The following is a 20,850-nucleotide window of genomic DNA, read 5'->3' as shown; positions in this document are numbered from 1 at the left end:
TATGACCACTGACAGGTGAAGTGAATAACACTGACTATCTCTTCATCACGGCACCTGATATATATTGGAATATATTAGGCAGCAAGTGAACATTTTATCCTTAAAGCTGATGTGTTAGAAGCAGGAAAAATGGGCAAGCGTACTGATTTAAGCGAGTTGACAAGGGCCAAATTGTGATGGCTAGACGACTGGGTCAGAGCATCTCCAAAACAGCAGCTCTTGTGGGGTGTTCCTGGTCTGCAGTGGTCAGTATCTATCAAAAGTGGTCCAAGGAAGAAACAGTGGTAAACCGGCGACAGGGTCATGGGCGGCCAAGGCTCATTGACGCACGTGGGGAGCAAAGGCTGGCCCGATTAAACAGACGAGCTAGTGTATCTCAAATTGCTGAAGAACTTCATGCTGGTTCTGATAGAAAGGTGTCAGAATACACAGTGCATCACAGTTGCAGGGCTGTTTTGGCAGCAAAAGTGGGGCCAACACAATATTAAGAAGGTGGTCATAATATTATGCCTGATTGGTCTACACTTAAGGCAGATTTTAGTAGCTCCAATTGGCCTGACTGCATGTTTTTGGACCCAGGCACTTCTTGCTGTGTGGAGACAGCACTACCCACTGCGCCACCATGCCACCCGTCAGTGTAATTTGATTTGATTTATTTAATACAATATACTGTATTGCAAAATACTCTACTGGACTAGTCTGTAATTTAATTTATTATATCTAAAGCTTAGCTTTATGAAGTAAATCACCAAAAACTAGTGTTTTTGCATTGTGCTATAAATGTATTCATTTCTTCTGTCTATATACATGGATGTAGACTTGATGGATGACTTAGAAAAGCATGGGGAAACTTATTTACTATTTGTTTTTAATACCCCACACATTCCCATCATATATTGCTATTTCCCAGTGTTTCAACACGCATGGGGTCATTTTGTAATACAATTAATCATTCCCATAGCCAAAAAAATACTCCTGTGTTTTCCTTCAGTGCTTTTCTAGGTCACCACTGACTGTGTTGCAAGAGCTTGGAAGTTTCATATAAGATGGCTTATGCCCAGAACACATTTTTGAGACTAAATAATGGTGACAGATTTATAGAACGCATGTGCTGAAGAAAACTGAAAGAGCAGAGGGTGATTTTCAAGCTTATACGACATTTAGGAAAGTCAAAAACATACAGGAAAGTCAAACGTTTACATAAACTTGGAAGAAATGAGTGTGTTGTGGCAGTAATGTGTTTTCAACCATTTTATTCACACCTTTATGTATTTATTTTCTTTTTTAATTGTGGCTCAGTGAATAAAACACATTTCAAAAAGGGTGTTAAAGAACAAAAAAAGAATATCAACACTATATTACATTTTATATACACTATATGGCCAAAGCTTGTTGAACATGCCATTTTAACCATTGGCATTATTATGGCGCAGTGGTAAATTACACTAGTCCTCTACTGCTGGGATACAGGGTCCAAATTCCCAGCAGCGCTATTAGCCAGTTTACAGGATTGGCTATATCTGGGGGGCACTAAGGATTGGCAGCCTGGGGTGTATTAGTGCATTAAGCCCAGTGATTTCACGGGAACCAAACCCACCACAACTGTGACCAGGATAAAGCGGTGGTAAACCATGAAAATGATGATGAGAATCAAGTGTCGTGTGTAAAATTTCAACAACACCATATTCACAGTGAATTATGGAGGTAAAACATAGTATAAAAAAATAAAAAAAAATTCTATACAAACACTTTAAAATAAGACTACCCTTATAAAGGGTTTATAAATGGTTAATAATTTGTTGATTAAGGGTTATTAATTAGGTTGTAAATACCTTATAAGTCATTAATAAGCAGTTATAAAGCATAAATAGAAAGGGCAACAGGAACGTTATTTGCCAAATAGTGAACCTACATCATTGCCAAATAGTGAACCTACATCAATCTGTAATGTTAAACCTCAGATCTTGTCAGATACTTTTCTTGCTTTGTCTTCTCTATCAGTCAGCATTGAACCTGTCAGCTTCATCACGTGTTAATAAGTTTAACCATTTAACCACCATGTTTAACCATTTAACCACCAACAGGATGCCTTTTTAGTCATTAACAATAACATGGCGTATTAACATATGAAATGACTAAATTCACAATGTCTTAGCAATATTTACTTTTACCTTGACATTTTCAGCATACTATCTGACACCTTCCTCATGGTTGGCACAGGTATTGATTAGAAATAAAAGAAGCCCATCCGGATATTGAGAGCCAAGCCAGGATGACCATTCGAGTACATTTAGGGTGTATTTTACTGCCTGGAATGCTGTCTTAAAGAAGATGCCACCCCACCCCAAGGATTACAAGAGTACCTTCATGTTCTTCATGTTCTTTGTACATGTTCTTAGCACCTGGTAGCATTATAATCAATACCTGTGCTAACCATGAGGAAGATGTCATTACAGATTGATGTGGGTTCACTATTTGGCAATGATGTAGGTTCACTATTTGGCAAATAATGTTCCTGTTGCTCTATCTATTTATGCTTTATAACTGCTTATTAATGACTTATAAGGCATTTACAACCTACTTAATAACCCTTAATAAACAAATTATTTCAACCATTTATAAACCTTTATAAGGGTAGTCTTATTTTAAAGTGGAACCACATTTTTTTCTATATTTTTGTAAAGTTATTAATATTTTATACATTGCGTTTTCTTTTTCCCTTTGTTCTTTGGTACTAATGTGACCGGGCAGTTGTAAAAGCATTTTACTGAGAAGAAATAGACCAAAAATGAATTGTTTCCTCATTGTTTCCTACTCAATGTGTGATGAAGCTGTAATTGCCAACAAAGACTGCACTGCAAAATACTAATGTTATTCATTTGTGGTGAATGAATGCTATTTCTTCATCAGTTGCTTTTTAAAAATATCTTTGTGGGCCGCTTAGGTGGCGCGGCAGTAAATCACGCTAGCACACAAGAGCTGGGATTTGGAATACATTGTATCGAATCTCAGCTCTGCCATTTGGTTGGGCTGGGTGGCTACATGGACAACTATTGGCCGTTGTATCAGGGTGGGATGAGCCGGACCAGGGTTCCTCATAACCGGTGCAATTACGACCTCTGCTGGCTGATTGATGGCACCTGCGCAGAGTTGGGGAATAGTGCTGATCAGGGTGTGGCTCTTCGTACACAAAGCTGATCTGCATATGAACTCGCCTCGTGCGGGTGAAAAGATGCAGTCGGCTACTGCACGTGTTGGAGGTGGCGTGTGTTATTCACTGCTTTTGTAATAGGGTAATAGGGTAATTGGATGTGACTACATTGGTAGGAAAATTGGAAGGATAATGAAAAGGTGCAATTGCACAATGCTTTAAAAGCTAATTATTTCTGACCAAAGGCTACAATATACTAATGTTATCAATTTGTGGTGACTGAATGCTATTTGTCGTAATCATTTGCTTTCTAAAAGCACCCATTTGCTTGCATTTTGGAGGGATTACAGGCTCATTAAAATAATGGAAAATATTGATGTGCAGTTAAAACCTTTAATATTGTCCGGGCGGCACTGTGCCTCGGTGGGTGGCACTGTACAGACCTCTGAAAGCAGATCATAGATTTTCAGTCAAAATTTTTACTAGAATCTATTTATCCACTAAGTAACTTTAAGTCCCAAGATCATAAAGCACATGGAAATGGAAGTGACATTTGGTTGGAAAGAAAATCACCACAAACCACAAAAAACAGATCTTTGATTAATAAAAAAGGGCTGGAACGCAGCCGACACTGTTTACAGTGGGCTTAGAGGTTGTCATACAAAAAAGCCTCTGCTCTGAAACTGGCACCTTAAAATATTTTCTTTATCATGTAATAATGACTGATTGTTTTTGCTATTTTGTATATATACATTATATTATCTATATTTAGTCAATTCGTCCTCTGCTGCTGGAGGAGGGTAATTTTGCTCCCTCCGACGTGTGCGCAGTCCACCGACCCCTTCTTATTTGCCTACACATTTGGTGAATTTGCACAAAGGTCTGTTTTAGACTAGTATTCTGTACTTTGATTTTACAGTTCTATTAATGAAGGCTGGAACATTAATGTTAATGTTTACACAGTTTTTAGAATCAAATGTGGACATTTTAGAATCAAAAGAAAATGTTTGTTGAGACCAACTATAGCCTAAAATAGAAAGCAAATCTCATTAGTGCTAAGTGCTTTAGTTAATGCTTCTCCTGGGTGAGACAACAAGGTGGCACAGGACATAACGTCTGTGCCTCACAACACCAGGATTTTTGCATGTTTTCTAATGTTTATTCTCCTAACCAACCAAAAACAAGCCAGTCGGATTGATTGCTGTAAATTATGTGTGCGTGAATGACATAATGTAAGGGGGTGATGCAGTGCGACCAACAGTACATGGTGTATTTCTGATTTGCATCTAGTGTTTCTGGTATACAGTGGCACCTTAAAACTCGGCATCAATAGCCGCTCAGGTGGCGCAGCGGTAAAAACACACGCTGTAACCAAAGCTGGATCTCGAATACATCGTATCGAATCCAGCTCTGCCTTTGCCGGCTGAAGGCTGAGTGGCTACATGAACAACGATTGGCCGGTTGTTCAGATAAGGGGGCGGGACTAAAGCCGGATGGGGACTCTCTCTCAGACTGGTGCGATTACGACCTTTGCTGGCTGGTTGGTGGCGCCTGCACAGAGATGGGGAAGGAGTGCAGTAGGGGGTGTGGCCCTCCACGCACAGCGCCGTACCACACTGCGCTCGTCAAGTGTAGGTGATAAGATGTTCGATTGCTGTGCACGTCTCGGAGGGGGCGTGGAGCAGCCTTGTCCTCCCCAATCAGGAGCAGGGACCAGCATTAGTGAGAGGATGATTGACGGGTAGAAATTGGATCTGCTAAAAAAGTGGGAGAAAAAGGGGTAAAATACAAAAAAAAAAAAAAAAAAACTTGGCGTCAATTGGTTCTGGGACTGGTGTTGAGTTTTAAGGTATTTTTTCCCATAAGGATGTATGGGAAACCTGGTAATGTGTTCCGTGGTCCATGGAACTGCATATATTTTAGGCTTATGTAAAATAATGGGGTTGTTTTTGACACTTATACACTGAAAATAAGACAAATATAATATAAAAACACTGAAATACAATTAAAAAACAGTTAAAAATCAATAAAAAATACAATAAAATCTGCACTTTACCTTTACTTCTTTATTGCTTCTTTAGGCTTCTTAATTGTGGGGATGTTTGATCTTAGAATACCGTATTCCTTTATAAAGGCACATTTACATGAGAAGCGGCACAACCTGTTCTGGCTGTTTATTGTTAATTTAAAATTAAATAAATACATTTTTAATAAAAATCTGAACATGGGCGCTCAGGTGGCGCAGCGGTAAAACACGCTAGCACACCAGAGCTGACATTTTGAAGTCGTCGGTTCGAAACTCAGCTCTGCCATCCGGCTGGGCTGGGCTGGGTGGCTATACGAACAACGATCGGCTTGTTCATACAGGGCGGGAAGCCGGATAGGGACCTCATAACTGATGCAATTATGACCTTTACTGGCTGGTTGATGGCGCGTTGATGAGGGATAATGTGGACAGGGTGTGGCTCTCCATACACAAAGCTGATCCGCATATGAACTCGCCTCGTGCGGGTGAAAATATGCACACGTGTCAGAGGGGGCGTGTGACAGTCTCGCTCACCTCAATCAGAAGTAGGGATCAGCATCAGTAGAGTGGAAGTGTAATGCAATTGGGTAATTGGATACGACTAGATTGGGAGGAAAATTGGAAAAATGCAAAAAAAACAAAAGCTGAACATGTTGAATTTAAGGGAAACGTGGAGTATAAGGGTACAAATTTCTCCACAGAGGGCGTCGAGTTTCAAAGATTTAGAGTTAAGGGGACGTCGAGTTAGGAGGTACCACTGTACAGTAATCCCTCGCTATATCGCACTTCGACTTTTGCGGCTTCACTCTATCGCGGATTTTATATGCAAGCATGTCTAAATATAAATCGCGGATTTTTCGCTGGTTCGCGGATTTCTGCAGACAAGGGGTGTGTTCGAAAAGCTAGGGAGCTCTCTACATAGACGCATTTCACGTCATCCTGTGCGCTTCCGATAAGGAGGCTGTTCCAAATCCTTCAACATTTCAACGAGTGAGCATCCGACGCTGCCTTAGTGATCAAGGCAATCCCAGAATTCATTGCGGGTCGAGTGCTCTTCTCTCACAGAAAAATAAACATGGCTGATGGTGCGGACAAACGAATGGAGTTCTTTTCAAACGTAAATAAAATATTACTGATTTTTAACTTGTACAGAGTGTTTTTATTTGCAAGTTCGGGCTTGTCAGGAAATGTAACCGTAATCGGTACATGAAGGGAGATGTTATATTGACATGTTAGCGTGCTGTGCTACCTCAATCCATTGGTTTTAATGACAAGATGCTAAATGCTAAACCCGATGGAATCGGGTTATGAAAATAACCATATAAACACATGGTTTTTACTTCGCGTATTTTCACCTTTCGCGGGAGGTTCTGGAACGCAACGAGGAGGGATTACTGTATACTGATCCTGATCAATATAAATTGGTTACTAAAGATGAAGTAATAAATGCTGCTTAAACAATAAGAGTTTTGGTGGAACACTTTACCGGCAGGGCTCATTATGTGTACTTTACATTGCTCTGAGCATTGCTTTAATGAAGACACCACCTGGGCATAATAAGGGTGTGACTTAAGTGGATGCTCTGCATGGAAAAAGTTCCGAAGTTCAAACTGTACATTTCAAATAATAAACACAAACATTCTAATTATCTGTGAGACACATGAGTAAACATCAAGCAATCCTAGCCGACCGCGACTAACATTGATCTCTAGTCACTTTCCTTAGAGAGATGCAGCTGTGGGGGTTTCAACAGCGTCAGGGTCAACCGTGACAGATGCCAGCTTTTAAAGCACTGGGATCAGATCGGTGGATCCAGTTACACCCTCTGCTACTGGACCCTCAGGGTCTGGGGTTGGGATCCAAAGAAAACTGTTCTCGTCTAGTCTAGTCCACAGTTTAATCCTTTGCTTTTAAAGGATGTCCTGAGTTGTGAGTTCCATCCGGGAAACGTGAACCAATGGGCTGATTCATACTTCCTGGGGGGTACCTGGACAGCTGTTTGGGGAAAAATCCTTACACAGAGTTAGTCTCCATTGTTTAGTATTTACAAGTTTCCAGCAGAGTAAACACTGTGGAGGCATCCAGTTAGCATTTGTGAAGTGATGGATCTAAATCTCAAGTTTAAGTTCCAGTGTCAAGTGATTTATTAAGCAGAAGTGTTTTTATCAAGATAATGGATCTGTGACAAACACACACACACACACACTCATACGCACACTCATACGCACACTCATACACACATTAAGGATTTCCTTTTCTATACACAAGTGGATCAAGCTGTTGTTTTGTTTTTTTATGTCATGTTTAGTAATTTTTTCCATGCTCTAATAACAAAAACAGAGCAGCAACAGCCTTGGGATGCTCACGTGTCTACAAACAGCTGTGCTGCTGGCCAAGCATGGCCTAACAATGGACTCCAGATGTGGGGAAACCTCCCTGAAGAAAGGGTGGTCACATCAACCAGCGCTGACTGCATTCTTATGTACAGTTCTAGATTATTCAATTACCCTGTAGTGTGCTTATATTAAAACATTTAGAAAAGCCAATCCACTTACTGGTATGGAACCAGTAGCCCACCTACACTATATGGCCAAAAGTATTTGGACATCACATATCGAAAACAAATAGTATTAAAGAGTGACCCAAATGAGATATTTTCAGATATAACAACATCCAGTCTAATTAGAAGGCTTCTCACAAGTCTTTGAAGTACGTCTATGGGAATTTGTGCCCATTCAGTCAAAAGAGCCTTTGTATGGCTGGGCACTGATGTTGGTCAAGAAAGCCTCAGTTGATGTTCCAGTTCAGTGCAGGCCATTATAGTTACCTAGTAATGTGCTTACATTAATACATGAAGAAAAACCAATCCACTTACTGGTATATAACCAGTAGCACTTAAAAAACACCTACACTATATGGCCAAAAGTATTTGGACACCTAAACATCCCATTTCAAAAGCAAATAGTATTAAAGAGTGACCCAAATGAGATCTTTTCAGATATAACAACATCCACTCTTATGAGAAGGCTTCTCACAAGTCTTTGAAGTATGTCTATGTGAATTTGTGCCCATTCAGTCAAAAGAGCCTTTGTATGGCTGGGCACTGATGTTGGTCAAGAAAGCCTCAGTTGATGTTCCAGTTCAGTGCAGGCCATTAAAGTTACCTAGTAATGTGTCAACATTAATACAAATAGAAAAACCAATCCACTTACTGGTATGGAACCAGTAGCACTTAGAGACCACCTACACTATATGGCCAAAAGTATTTGAACACCTGATCATGAGCTTGTTGGACATCCCATTTCAAAAGCAAATGTTGAGATCTTTCCAGCTATAACAGCAGCCACTGTTTTGAGAGTCACTGTTATGAGAGGCACAAGTCTTCAAAGACTTGTGCCTCTCATAACAGTGACTCTCAAAACAGTGAAGTATGTCTATGGGAACAGTGTGTATGTCTATGGGAATTTGTGCCCATTCAGTCAAGAGAGCATTTGTATGGCTGGGTACTGATGTTGGTTAAGAAAACCTCAGTTGATGTTCCAGTTTATTCCAAAACTGTTCAGAGGATCTGATGCCAGGGCTCTGTGCAGGTCACTGGAGGTCTTTCAACCAAGCTTGTCTTCATATCTTTAAAGACCTTGCTTTGACCTTGTGTACAGGGGGAAAGTCATGCTGGAACAGGAAAGGCCCTTCCCTAAACTGTTGCTACAGAGTTTGAATCATTTAGTTTTCTTTATATACTTGATTTATTATATCTGTTAGCGATTGTTGTGGCTCAAACACATAAATTCAATAGTTGGAAGGTGTGTCCCAATACTTTTGTCCATACTTTATGTGGACATTGGGGAAAACATACCAGGCTCTGGTCCTCAGGACAGCAGGGGTTTTCAACCTTTTTGGATATGCGCCCCCTTCCGTGTGTCAACCTCGAACTTGTAAACCCCCCGCCCCCTCGCCCCATCAACCCTCACACAGAAACCATTGCGAAAGCTGTTGACAAGCTAAAATAATATAATTAAGTTTGCTGGTTCAGGATACTTTGCTTTGACTGACAGAAAACTCAGGTGAGCTAACTTTTAGTTCCACGGGCAGAACGAGTCTGACTTGGCTGCCGCTCTGTGGTAATATCCAGTTTAATTAGGCCTCTGACCAGTAAGGAAAGCGAGTCGCACAAAATGTTCTGGAGTAGCTGGTGTTTATTTAAAACAGCAGCATTCATTAATAACAGTAAAAACGGAGAGGCAGAAAAATGTCATACGAATCGACTCCTGACTCACTTATAGCGATACTGTGAACAGAGCATCTCCCACTATACACCTCTCTTAAAGACACACACACACATCCTATAACAGCAGTCATTGTTTTTGTCATCAATTTATCTTCACTGTTAGCCCTATTTTCATACTGAACTGGATAACATTAAACGTGCATTTGTGCGTGGTCAGCGAGACTAATCAAATATGTCTCCTGTGTGTAAAAAATCAATTGCTTTAGTTGTAAAAGTAAAAAAAAATCTTGTAATGTCGTGCCAGGTTAAAAACCCCTGCTGTACAGTACCCACAAGACCTGCTGCACCACCATTGTTTATCATCTCACAGGGCCAGCTGTGAGACTATAGAGTTTCATCTGGGGAAAGTAGTTGCAAATGTTGGCTATACATGTGGCTTAAAAGTATACATAACATACCATTAAATATAAAGGGACAGTGGTAGCCTAGTGGGTAGAGCTTTGACTATCAACTGAAAGGTTGAAAGTTCGAATCGCAGCTTTGCCATGCAGCAACTGTTGGGCCCCTGAGAAGGGCCCTTAACCCTCTCTGCTTCAGGGGCGCCGCACAATGGCTGACCCTCCAAACAAGCTGGGATCTGCAAAGAAAGAATTTAGTTGTACTGTACGTCTGTATATGTGTATATCACAAATAAAGGCATTCTAAATGTCATGTCATATTATATAACCTGAGAAAACCTTGATTTTACCCATCAGCCTTCCTGTTGGACAGAGATGATTTTATATTTAATGTCAAAACAAAACACTCTGTATCCTTTGGGTAATTCAATAGCCGTTCTTCCTGTGGTGCGCTCTACAGGAAGTGTGCCGTTTACTCTGTGATGTCATCAGGAGTAGCCAATAGCATAGCCAGCCCACTTGTGATAAAGAAAGACAAAAGAGGCCATTCTTATTAGCTTCCGGTTAGCCCACGGCGACTTCAAATAGTTTGCGTGAGTTTAGAGTTATCCCAGGATAATTTGGTGCCCAGCATGGGGTCCGCCGAGTATACAGAGTCTCAGTGGGAGAGCGTTAAAGCGTTTCTGTAGACATTGTGCTAAACAGGTCAGTTGTCTCAGGCATTTTAAGAATGAGAATGAGTCCTCATTCTAATGACTTTTAGGTCTTGACCAGGCCATGACAAGGAACTAGGGCATTCAGGGTAGAAAAAAAGAAAAGCCGCATCTACATTTGAAGCCCTTTGTCGGCTACTTCACGGTGCTTTGTGCTGTGTGGAGTGCTGGGATCTGAAGCCTTAATGCCTGTTGTGATGCCGGGAGCCTGGTTGCTATGGAGATGGCTTTTCCAGTAGAGCATGGTGGAGTATTCCACTGAGATATGGACTGTTATGAAGGATGAGCTTAGGGATTGTCCCAAAATACCTTGCTGTTACATAAATAGATAATGAAAGATCTGAGCGAATGAGTTGTAAATGGTGCTAAATAGTATAATAACTAGTGACTAGAAATGAATGAGTTTTACTGAGTAAAGTTTTAATAATCTATATTATTTTATGTACTGCGGCTTGTATTGGCTTTGTACATTACAGCCATTAAGTGATGTGGGCTTTTGCCCAGTGAGCATTTCACTAAAGTGATATTGGACAATCTGGGCTATTTGCTTGTGTGGGCTCCAACAAGCCCATTTCTGAGAATGAAATATCTGAGCCAAGAGCTAAAATCTTGCTTGGTCAGTTACATTATATTCTACCTTTCCTTTTATAGGTGCTTTTAGAATCTAGCTGCATTAGACTTCCAAATTATTAGTATTATTATTATTATTATTATTATTTATCATTTGCACCTGTACTTTACACGACTGTCATACATATATATGTATAGTTATAGTTATTTAGCAGTGTCTTATATATAGTTGTATAGTTATCTATTTACACATCTTTTATTATTATTACTGTTTATATAGTACATACCTAACTAATCTTTTATTATTATTACTGTTATTATTATAATATACACCTAACGATTCCCTTTTTTTTCATATGCTTGTTATTATTGCTATTATGTACAGTATATAGTACTATGTATATAGATATAATTCCATATATGTTAATAGCTATAGTTGTAATTATATATTAATATTACTCAACGATGTGTAGGTTTACTGATATTCTCTGTTTTCTTTGCACAATGCTACTATTTGCACTTCTGGTAGATGCCAACTGCATTTTGTTGCCTTGTACCTGTACTGAGCAATGACAATAAAGTTGAATCTGTCTATCTATCTATCTATCTATCTATCTATCTATCTATCTATCTATCTATCTATCTATCTATCTATCTATCTATCTATCTATCTATCTATCTATCTATCTATCTATCTATCTATCTATCTATCTATCTATCTATCTATCTATCTATCAAAAGTCTTTAGCCCTTAAATCTATTTTATGGTTTGTATGTTTGTTTTTTACAATACATAGTTCAAATATATAACCTTTTCACTTAATCTATAAAAATCTGAAGTATTAATATCAAATAAAAACTGAGATTCAAAACGTACTAATATTCAGTTCTATTGTAAAAGCAGCTTCAATCTAATGTAACACCTTACTATTTTAATTGTTTAATTTGCTCATAGTCAATATCTACGTAATGGCGGCAGCACTGTGTAGCACTGTCGTCTCACAGCAAGAAGGTCCTGGGTTCGAGTCCTAGTGTGGAGTTTGCATGTTCTCCCCGTGTCTGTGTGGGTTTCCTCCGGGAGCTCTGGTTACCTCCCACAGTCCAAAGACATGCAGGTGAGGTGAATTGGAGATACAAAATTGTCCATGATTGTGTTCGACATTAAAAGACTTGAACTGATGAATCTTGTGTAACCAGTAACTACCTGCCCTGTCATGAATGTAACCAAAGTGTAAAACATGACGTTAAAATCCTAATAAATAAATATCTATGTAATACATTTGTGAATCACATTTGTAAGTCTTCATTACTTTACAAGGTTAAATAGTCTTAGTCTCTTTTGCTAGACCACACAAAGAGACTAAAGACCTAATCATACTGAAAGGACGAAACTCACTTGAGTACATCATGAGGTACTTGAGAAAATACAAGCCTACAGCCAGTCTGCCTAAACCAGGCTAACCTTTACCAAACCTTTTTTTTAAGTTGCCATATATGAAAAAGTACAATGGAATTCTTACCAGCACATTGTTAGGACTTCAGTTTCAAAAAGAGGACACTACACTCCAAAAAGATACATGAAGACTATAAGTATTTACTATGTAGTTTATTAAGTAGTTTTGTGGAGTATCTGTACTTTACTGGAGTATAAAATTTTTTGGCAACTTTCACTTTTACTCCACTACATTTTCTAAAGAAATTGTGTACTTTTACTCCGATACATTTGACGTATGCATATTCGTTACTCGTTACTACAAAATGATAATAATAAATAAGCTAAATGATGTGAGATGTGTGACAGACTGCAGCAGGTTTGGCGAATCTGCGCTTGAAAGTTAGTTCGGCGGTTACACACATTAATGCGCATGTGCAAACAAAGTGAAGCGCGTCGTTCACCCAAAGATACGAAAATATCGGCGTATCAGAAGCTCCCCGTTTAATTAACACGCTGATGTAAGTTAACGATTAACAAAGTAAATTCCCTGCACCATTGTTTTTTTATTTCATTATATTAACATTAACATTGTTCAGATATCTAGCTTACATTTTTGATTACATTTGAATCACAGATATAACGTTTCACTAAATTTGTTTGGAATTAATTCAGTGCAAAACTCATGAAGAAATGTCCATTTATAAAAACTCACCTGCCGACTAATATTTATTCATCTAATTTCTGTATTACACCGGCAGAGGAAACATTCATGGTGTTCAGGAAAATGCACGTCTTTAACCCTTTAATGTCTCAACAAGAAAATTGTGTTAAAAAATATATATTTCTTTGCTTTTCCTAGTTTTTAACGTTTCCAACTTTTCATGGATGATTTTTCAGCTGCTGCTTAAAGTTAGAAACGATGTTTTCTTAAAATAAGAATACCAATATTTATTAGTTTAAAACATTCCAATCAGGGAGTAGATACGACCCAAACAAGATGATTTAAATACAGCTTATTTTTACCCAAATATTTCGATTTAAACTAATAGTTGAGCAGAACATTAAAGGGTTAAAAATGCCACACGTTTTGTTAAACTTTTGAGTTAATATACTGTATATCTATGACTTGAATGTACTGTACTACTCAAATAAAAAAAAAATGGGACAGTATAGAAAATGCAAATGAAATGAATGCAGTGTTTCTTACATTTACTGTACATCGACTCTTATTCCATCGTAACCCAAAATATTTCATGTTTTGTCTGGTTAACTTCATTTAAACTCTTAACATACATAAACATACATTTTAAGCTATGACATTCCAAAAAAGTTGGAACAGGGCAATTTAGGGCTAGTAATAAGGTTAAAAAAATAATAATAATTATGTGTTTTCAAACAGGTGATGTCAACAGCTGATTATAATCATAATTTGGCACAAATCATGTTCAGATAAAGGAATAAAATGTATTTAATTCTATAAATTCTTATGTTGTGAAGACGTGGATTTTCTTCATATTTTTCAAATTCTGACCACTTCAGTTTATACTAACAGCATTTACTTTTACTTCTACTTTTAATACTTAAGTACATTTAATATCAGATACTTTTAATACTTAGGTACATTAAACATCAGATACTTTTAGACTTTTACTCAAGTAATATTTTAAAAGGTGACTTTTACTTCTATCAAAGTACATTTCTGGTAAGATACTTGTACTTTTAATCAAGTATGGACTTCAGGTACTTTATACACCACTGCCCTTAGGCAAGGCCCTTAACCCTTAACATGCCGAAAATGTAAATGTAATTAACCTAACTTGCATTTATTTTGGACTGTGGGAGGAAACCCACATGGACACGAGGAGATGATGCCTACTCCACACATAAATTCACAGACCTTCTTGCTGTGAGGTGACAGTGCTACTCATCAAGCCACTGTGCTGCTCAAATTAACATACACACACTAAATCTTTAAGAAATGAAACACAACACGTCACAATGTGCCATCTGACATCAGAGTGACCAACTGTCACTCGGCCTGGGTTGCAGAAGACGACTGAAGTAACAATGTTCATGGATCAATCTTAGTCAAGGGGTTCCTTCAAAGGGTCTAAATGGAAGAGGACAAGAAATAAAACACTATTAAAACAAAACATCTTGCTTGCTAAAAATTTTAAAGCAAAAACTATTAACATTATTGATAGAACTAGGAGAATAATGTTCAGATTAGATTAGATTAGATTCAACTTTATTGTCATTGTGCAGAGTACAAGTACAAAGCCAACGAAATGCAGTAGCATCTAACCAGAAGTGCAAGATAGAGATTATTTACATATATTACAGTTAAAGTGCAGAAGTGACCAGATAAGTGAAATGAGGAGACATATAGGAATATTAGAAATATTAAACAGATAATGATGATTGTACAGTGTACACCAAAAGTACAAAGTAATGAGCCAAAAAGAAAAAAACTGAACTAAATATAGTTACAAAAACAATGCAATACCATATTTCAGTATTTTAAATTTTTCTATTTTTGCTAGCTATATTTAAAACTGTATTTGAATTTTTATCCCACAATTGACCAGCACCTATTACAGAAGTGTGAATTTAATGACTTTGCATGTCCTGTGGGGGAAGGGAATGAGGAACAAAGGATCTGAAAGCAATTGTTTGCAAATGTATTTAGTGATGCTCTTTAGTCAAGCAAGGCTCAAAACAATGCTTGTGCTTTGTGATTGCCCTCTTTTTTCTCACACGTTCAGCTCAGACTGAGTGATGCATCGGTAAATGTTACCTAGTAAGAGCGAGGGGGAGGACTGCAGGAGGGGGAGGGTGAGAAAAGAAAAGAGGGAGGGATTGTTGTTGCGTCTGCCGCTGCTGTCACTCGGTTGCTGCGTGGTTCGGAGGCAAGAGGGTCTGTGTGAAGGGAGGAGAGAAATGAGGGAAAGAGAAAGACAGCAGCGAGAGAAAAAGAAAGACAGAGCCAGGGCAGCAGTGAAATAGCTGGCAGGCAGGAAGGAATAGGGAGGAAGAGGCGAGGAGGAGACAGAATTAGCATTTTCTTCCTTCCTTCTCGGGGAGGGAGGAGGAAAGAAAGAGCTGATCCTGTGGAGCGCTTGTGGATTCTACCTCTTCTCTTACATCCTCTCTTGGCTAAATCTGCTCTAAATGCTCTCCCATAATGGGAGAGGTTTGAGGGCAGCGTAAGAGACCGGGTTAGCAGACCACGACTAGCTCAGTGTACAGCCAGAAACGAGGGCAAAGTTGCAGACATGGCTGCCAAGAGGGTCAAGTCAGGAGTGCCACAGAATGTGGCACGAAGTGAGCTTAAGGTCTACCGCACAGGTAGCACGGAGGGACGCATCCCCGTCCCAACCAACCTGCGCAAGCAAAGGTCCCTAACTAACCTTGCTGTGCTGACAGATGCTGAGAAGAAGATGCAGCTCTACGAGCCCAAGTGGTGCGACGACATGAGCAAGGCCAGCACAAGCCAGCTGAAGACCAGCAAGCCGAAACCCACAAGCGGAGGAGTAGGAGTAGGTGGACCCGGCAGTGTCCAGCTCTCCCGGAACCTGTCCAAGTCGGAACATTCGTTGTTTCAGGGCAAACCTAAACCCTTTACCCCACTTGCAGCTCCTGGAGCCCTGGGGAAGGTTCAGAGTCGCATCCCTCGTGGTCCTTATGCAGAAGTGAAGCCCATTAGCAAAGCTGCAGATGATAGCAAGTCGGACGATGACATCCTTTCTAGCAAGGCAAAAGCGGCTGGGAAGAAGACTACATCAGGGGGTCAGGGAGATTCTGAGGCCAAAGGCCAGAACGAAGAAGGTGGTGATAAGCCATTCCTAAAAGTGGACCCAGAGCTGGTAGTCACAGTTCTTGGTGATCTGGAGCAATTACTCTTCAGTCAGGTGCTTGGTGAGTACAGCATGGTGTATTTGTTTGAAATCTTTGTGATGTTAGCAGACCTCGGAAATTTATCCATCAAACCTTTGTAGAAACCGATCACACCCACTTTAGCTGGAAAATCTGCCTAATATAGCCTGTGGTGCTATCAGAAAGGAAACACAGCGTGGTCTGGACTGACTAAAACTTTGAAGTTCTGACCTTGTACCACTATTCACGAGTTTTGCCCTTGGAGAGTTGTGGTTGTCACTGGATGCCGTAAATCCTGTAGCCATTATGTGAAGGATGCAACTAGCTGTTCACGGCAGGGCATTGTTCTCACTGCAGTTACAAAGCTAGTCAATTTATTTATGTATTTTCAGTCTCTCTTGTGTAAAATGTGTAAAAAGAAGTGTAAATCATGGCATTATAGTGAATGTAGAAGTGGTTTTAACGATACTGATCTGCTTTTCTGTTGTCTGCATACTGCAGTGCTAGTGTGTATGCGTGTAGGTGGGTGGGTGCATGTGCTGATTTTCTGAACTGCTATCGCTCCACTCTGAGCTGTAATGAGGTAATGGCTGCTATCAGGGAATGGACAGACAGCTGAGTTTAATAAACCATGCCATACTAAAAATGCATTTTTAGCTTGCAGTGTTGCCTGATTTCTACCTAGAATTGTCTATTCACAGCCATTATTAAATAAAGCATCCTCACCTGTGTGTAGGGAGTGTTAAGAAGACAGTCAAGCATCTGGATGCTAATCAGTGTGGTTGTCTGTTTGGATATGTAGTGATATTAATGGGTTTTATTTCACTTTATGGTCAAGGATAGCCTAAACATGGACAAAAAGCATACTCTAATCACATTGTTCTTGTTCTGTTCTGTTCATTGTTTGTCTGCCAAAAGGCAGTTGTTTAGAAAATGAATAATCTGCATTTTCAATAGCATTTTCATGTATACACTGATCAGCCATAACATTAAAACCACCTCCTTGTTTCTACACTCACTGTCCATTTAATCTGCGTCACTTACCATATAGAAGCACTTTGTAGTTCTACAATTACTGACTGTAGTCCATCTGTTTCTCTACATACTTTTTTTAGCCTGCTTTCACCCTGTTCTTCAATGGTCAGGACCCCCACATTTAGGTGATGGATCTTTCTCAGCACTGCAGTGACACTGATATGGTGGTGGTGGTGTGTTAGTGTGTGTTGTGCTGGTATGAGTGGATCAGACACAGCAGCGCTTCTGGAGTTTTTAAAAACCGTGTCCACTCACTGTCCACTCTATTAGACACTCCTACCTAGTTGGTCCACCTTGTAGATGTAAAGTCAGAGACGATCACTTATCTATTGCTGCTGTTTGAGTTGGTCATCTTTGAGATCTTCATCAGTGGTCACAGGACGCTGCCCACGGGGCACTGTTGGCTGTATATCTTTGGTTGGTGGACTATTCTCAGTCCAGCAGTGACAGTGAGGTGTTCAAAAACTCCAGCAGCACTGCTGTGTCTTATCTAGTCTTATCCTCTGTGTCAGTGTCACTGCAGTGCTGAGAATGATCCACCACCCAAATAATACCTACTCTGTAGTGGTCCTGACCATTGAAGTACAGCATAAAAGGAGGTTAACAAAGCATGCAGAGAAACAGATGAACTACAGTCAGTAATTGTAGAACTACAAAGTGCTTCTATATGGTAAGTGGAGCTGATAAAATGGACAGTGAGTGTAGAAACAAGGAGGTGGTTTTAATGTTATGGCTGATCAGTGTATGTACTGTACATTAATTTATAACCCTTCAGGCAGAAAATCTAACTGCAGCATCAGTGCCTTGTTCTTCATTCCATATTTAAACAGTTGAAATATCGTACAGTGGTATTGGTAGCTCGGGCAGTTGTAGCCTAGCGGTTAAGGTACTGGACTAGTAATTGAAAAGTTGCTAAGTTGCTTACACAGTATACTGTCACAGTACTGTAAGTCGCTTTGAATAAAAGCGTCTGCTAAATGTTAAAAATGTAAATGTAATGTAAAGCTCAATGGTTAAAAGTCTTGACTGGTAATTAGAAGGTTGCTGGTTCAAGCACCACTATTGTTAGGCTGCCATTGTTGGGCTCTTTTTTAAAGCATCTGTTAATTGATATACATGTGAATAAATGTAAATCTTTCACCCCGGTTTCCACCAAAGGACAGCTCCCCCTCAAACGTTAGCCATTGTTTCACCAGGCTCAAAGAGTTGAATTTTTGTGATTTTTCGGTGCAGTTAAATTATATCAGTGCTAATATCTCTGTTAAGTGTAGGTACATTATGTGGCTAAAAGTATTTAAACACCTGAACATGAGATTGTTGGACATCCCATTTTAAACACAAATTGTAAACAATAACAGTAGGAACCCAGTTGCCCCACTAAGGTTGTTGTGGTGTTTAATTTACGTCAGCCACGTTAAAGTTTTATGTTTTTCACAGCACTGCTGTTGCAGTTGGGTTTTAAATATGGTACTTGTATTGTTTCACTTCTGTGGCAATAATAGAATAGAACAGAATGCCTTAACTTGTCATACATATACAGGAGTACAGTACAACAAAATGCTTTCTTCGCATATCCCAGCTTGTCTGGAAGCCCGGATCAGAGCGCAGGGTCAGCTGAAAGGGTTAACGTCCTTGCTCAAGGGCCCAACAGTGGCTGCATGTCAGAGCTGGGATTCAAACTCTCAACCTTTCAATAGAGAGCTCAAAGCTCTACCCACTAGGCTTCCACTGTCCCATATGTTTGACTAATCAACCATCTGCACTGTTTCCTGCTTTAGTAATATATTTGCTTTGGTCTGCTTGGTTGCTGGTAAAGAAAGGTAACCAAATTTAACATGGGTATTAGGGTACAGTAAAGGTCACTTGGCAGTGGAAACAATCTCTGAATGTAGGATAACAGACTTAAAAACGTAGGGAACCATGCAGTGAAAAAAGGGCACTTCAGACAAGTGGTCACTCATCACTAAAGTGCAAAGTACAAGTGCAGTTGGTTAGAATTAGCACAGAGCGAACCTGGGGATAAAACTGTGATGTTTTGGTTAATTCTGTACCATATGTCAGTGTCACTTTTGTGCTGAGAATGGTCTACCAATCAAAGAGCAGTTGTAGCCTAGTGGTTAAGGTACTGGACTGGTAATCAAAAGGCTGCTGGTTCAAGCCCCACCACTGCCAGGTTGCCACTGTTGGGCCCTTGAGCAAGGTCCATAACCCTCAAATGCTTAGACAAAATAGTACTATCAGTACTATCAGTACTGTAAAAGTGTCTGGTAAATGCCAAAAATGACAATGTCAGTGTCAAATCATATGTGCTTTGTTGTGCTCAGTGGTCCTTTTCCTGTAATTGACTGTTAGTTAGTGTATTAGTTAGTGTATTTCAGAAAAAAGCACAATTATACAGTAATATGAATATTAATATAGATATACACTATATGTAAAGATACAAGGTAATGGTACCTAGGAAACCGGCATCACTGAGCTTTCTCCCACAACATAATGTACCCAGAAGTTACTGAGCATATTGAAAATCTTTTTGTTCTAGAACATTGGGTAATTTCTATACTTTGCTGCCATGTACAAATAACCATGATAAACTGACAGCCCATCAGAGTATGTTCTTATTAAAAATAGATATTAAAAATCTGCGTTGTTTTTAAAGGCCAGTTCCTTTTGCAGCTTCCTCTTTGCATTCATTTAGTGAGAAGTTTTTAAGGCCCTTGCTCATTCAACTGATGACTGGCTAAAGAGAGTAAACTCTGGCCTGGATTCAACACATTGATTTAGGGAAGATGAAGCTCTTCCAATGACGATCAGTATGTAGGGCTATTATATTACCAAGAGATTCAAAGGAAACATTACATACTAACTGAGTCTGACTGAAAAAAACAGCCTAAAATAATGTTTACAGCAGTAAAATAATGTAGTTTAGGGAGAAAAAGCAAGGAAAAGCTTGGAAACTTTTTAAAATGTTGTATTCATTATAAAATGTGGTCCGATTGTACATCAGGTATTAATTATAACACATTAACAACTGTACTTCTCATGTCTCTTGATTAAATACATTGATTGATTGTGCACATCAGTCATTATTAATCAATATAGGCTGCCAAATGCAGTGAAATTACATCACCAAGGGATTCAAAAGAAACATTACATACTAACTGAGTCTTACTGAAAAAATCTACCAGCCTACAAGTAATGTTTACAACAGCAAAATAATGTAGTTCAGGGAAAGGAAGCAGTGAAAAGTTTGGGAACCCTTTAAAATTTTGTATTTACTATAATATGGTCTGATTGTACATCAGGTATTAATTATAACACATTAACAACTGTACTTTTCATGTCTCTTGATTAAATACATTGATTAATTGTCCACATCAGTCATTATTAATAAATCTAGGCTGCCAAATACAGTGGAATT

At 39.2% G+C, this 20,850-nt stretch overlaps 1 protein-coding gene across 4 annotated transcripts in view; it reads left to right on the top strand.

Annotated features, from left to right (window-relative positions):
- nav1b (neuron navigator 1b) overlaps window positions 1-20,850 on the top strand; it is a 142,499-nt gene that overhangs the window by 11,623 nt on the left and 110,026 nt on the right. For 3 of the 4 annotated variants that reach the window (XM_062997504.1, XM_062997503.1, XM_062997502.1), the window contains exon 1: window positions 15,425-16,439. The exons of the other annotated variant lie outside the window; for it this stretch is intronic. In XM_062997504.1, the coding sequence (XP_062853574.1) occupies window positions 15,797-16,439 (643 nt within the window). In that variant the 5' untranslated portion in view covers window positions 15,425-15,796. Of the gene's footprint in view, window positions 1-15,424; window positions 16,440-20,850 lie in introns of those variants that run through there. 4 annotated transcript variants of the gene reach the window in all.

This window comes from Trichomycterus rosablanca, chromosome 6 (genome assembly GCF_030014385.1).
Source record: "Trichomycterus rosablanca isolate fTriRos1 chromosome 6, fTriRos1.hap1, whole genome shotgun sequence".
In the NCBI taxonomy this organism is placed as follows: Eukaryota; Metazoa; Chordata; class Actinopteri; order Siluriformes; family Trichomycteridae; genus Trichomycterus; species Trichomycterus rosablanca.
This window is presented reverse-complemented; position numbering and strand designations above follow the sequence as displayed.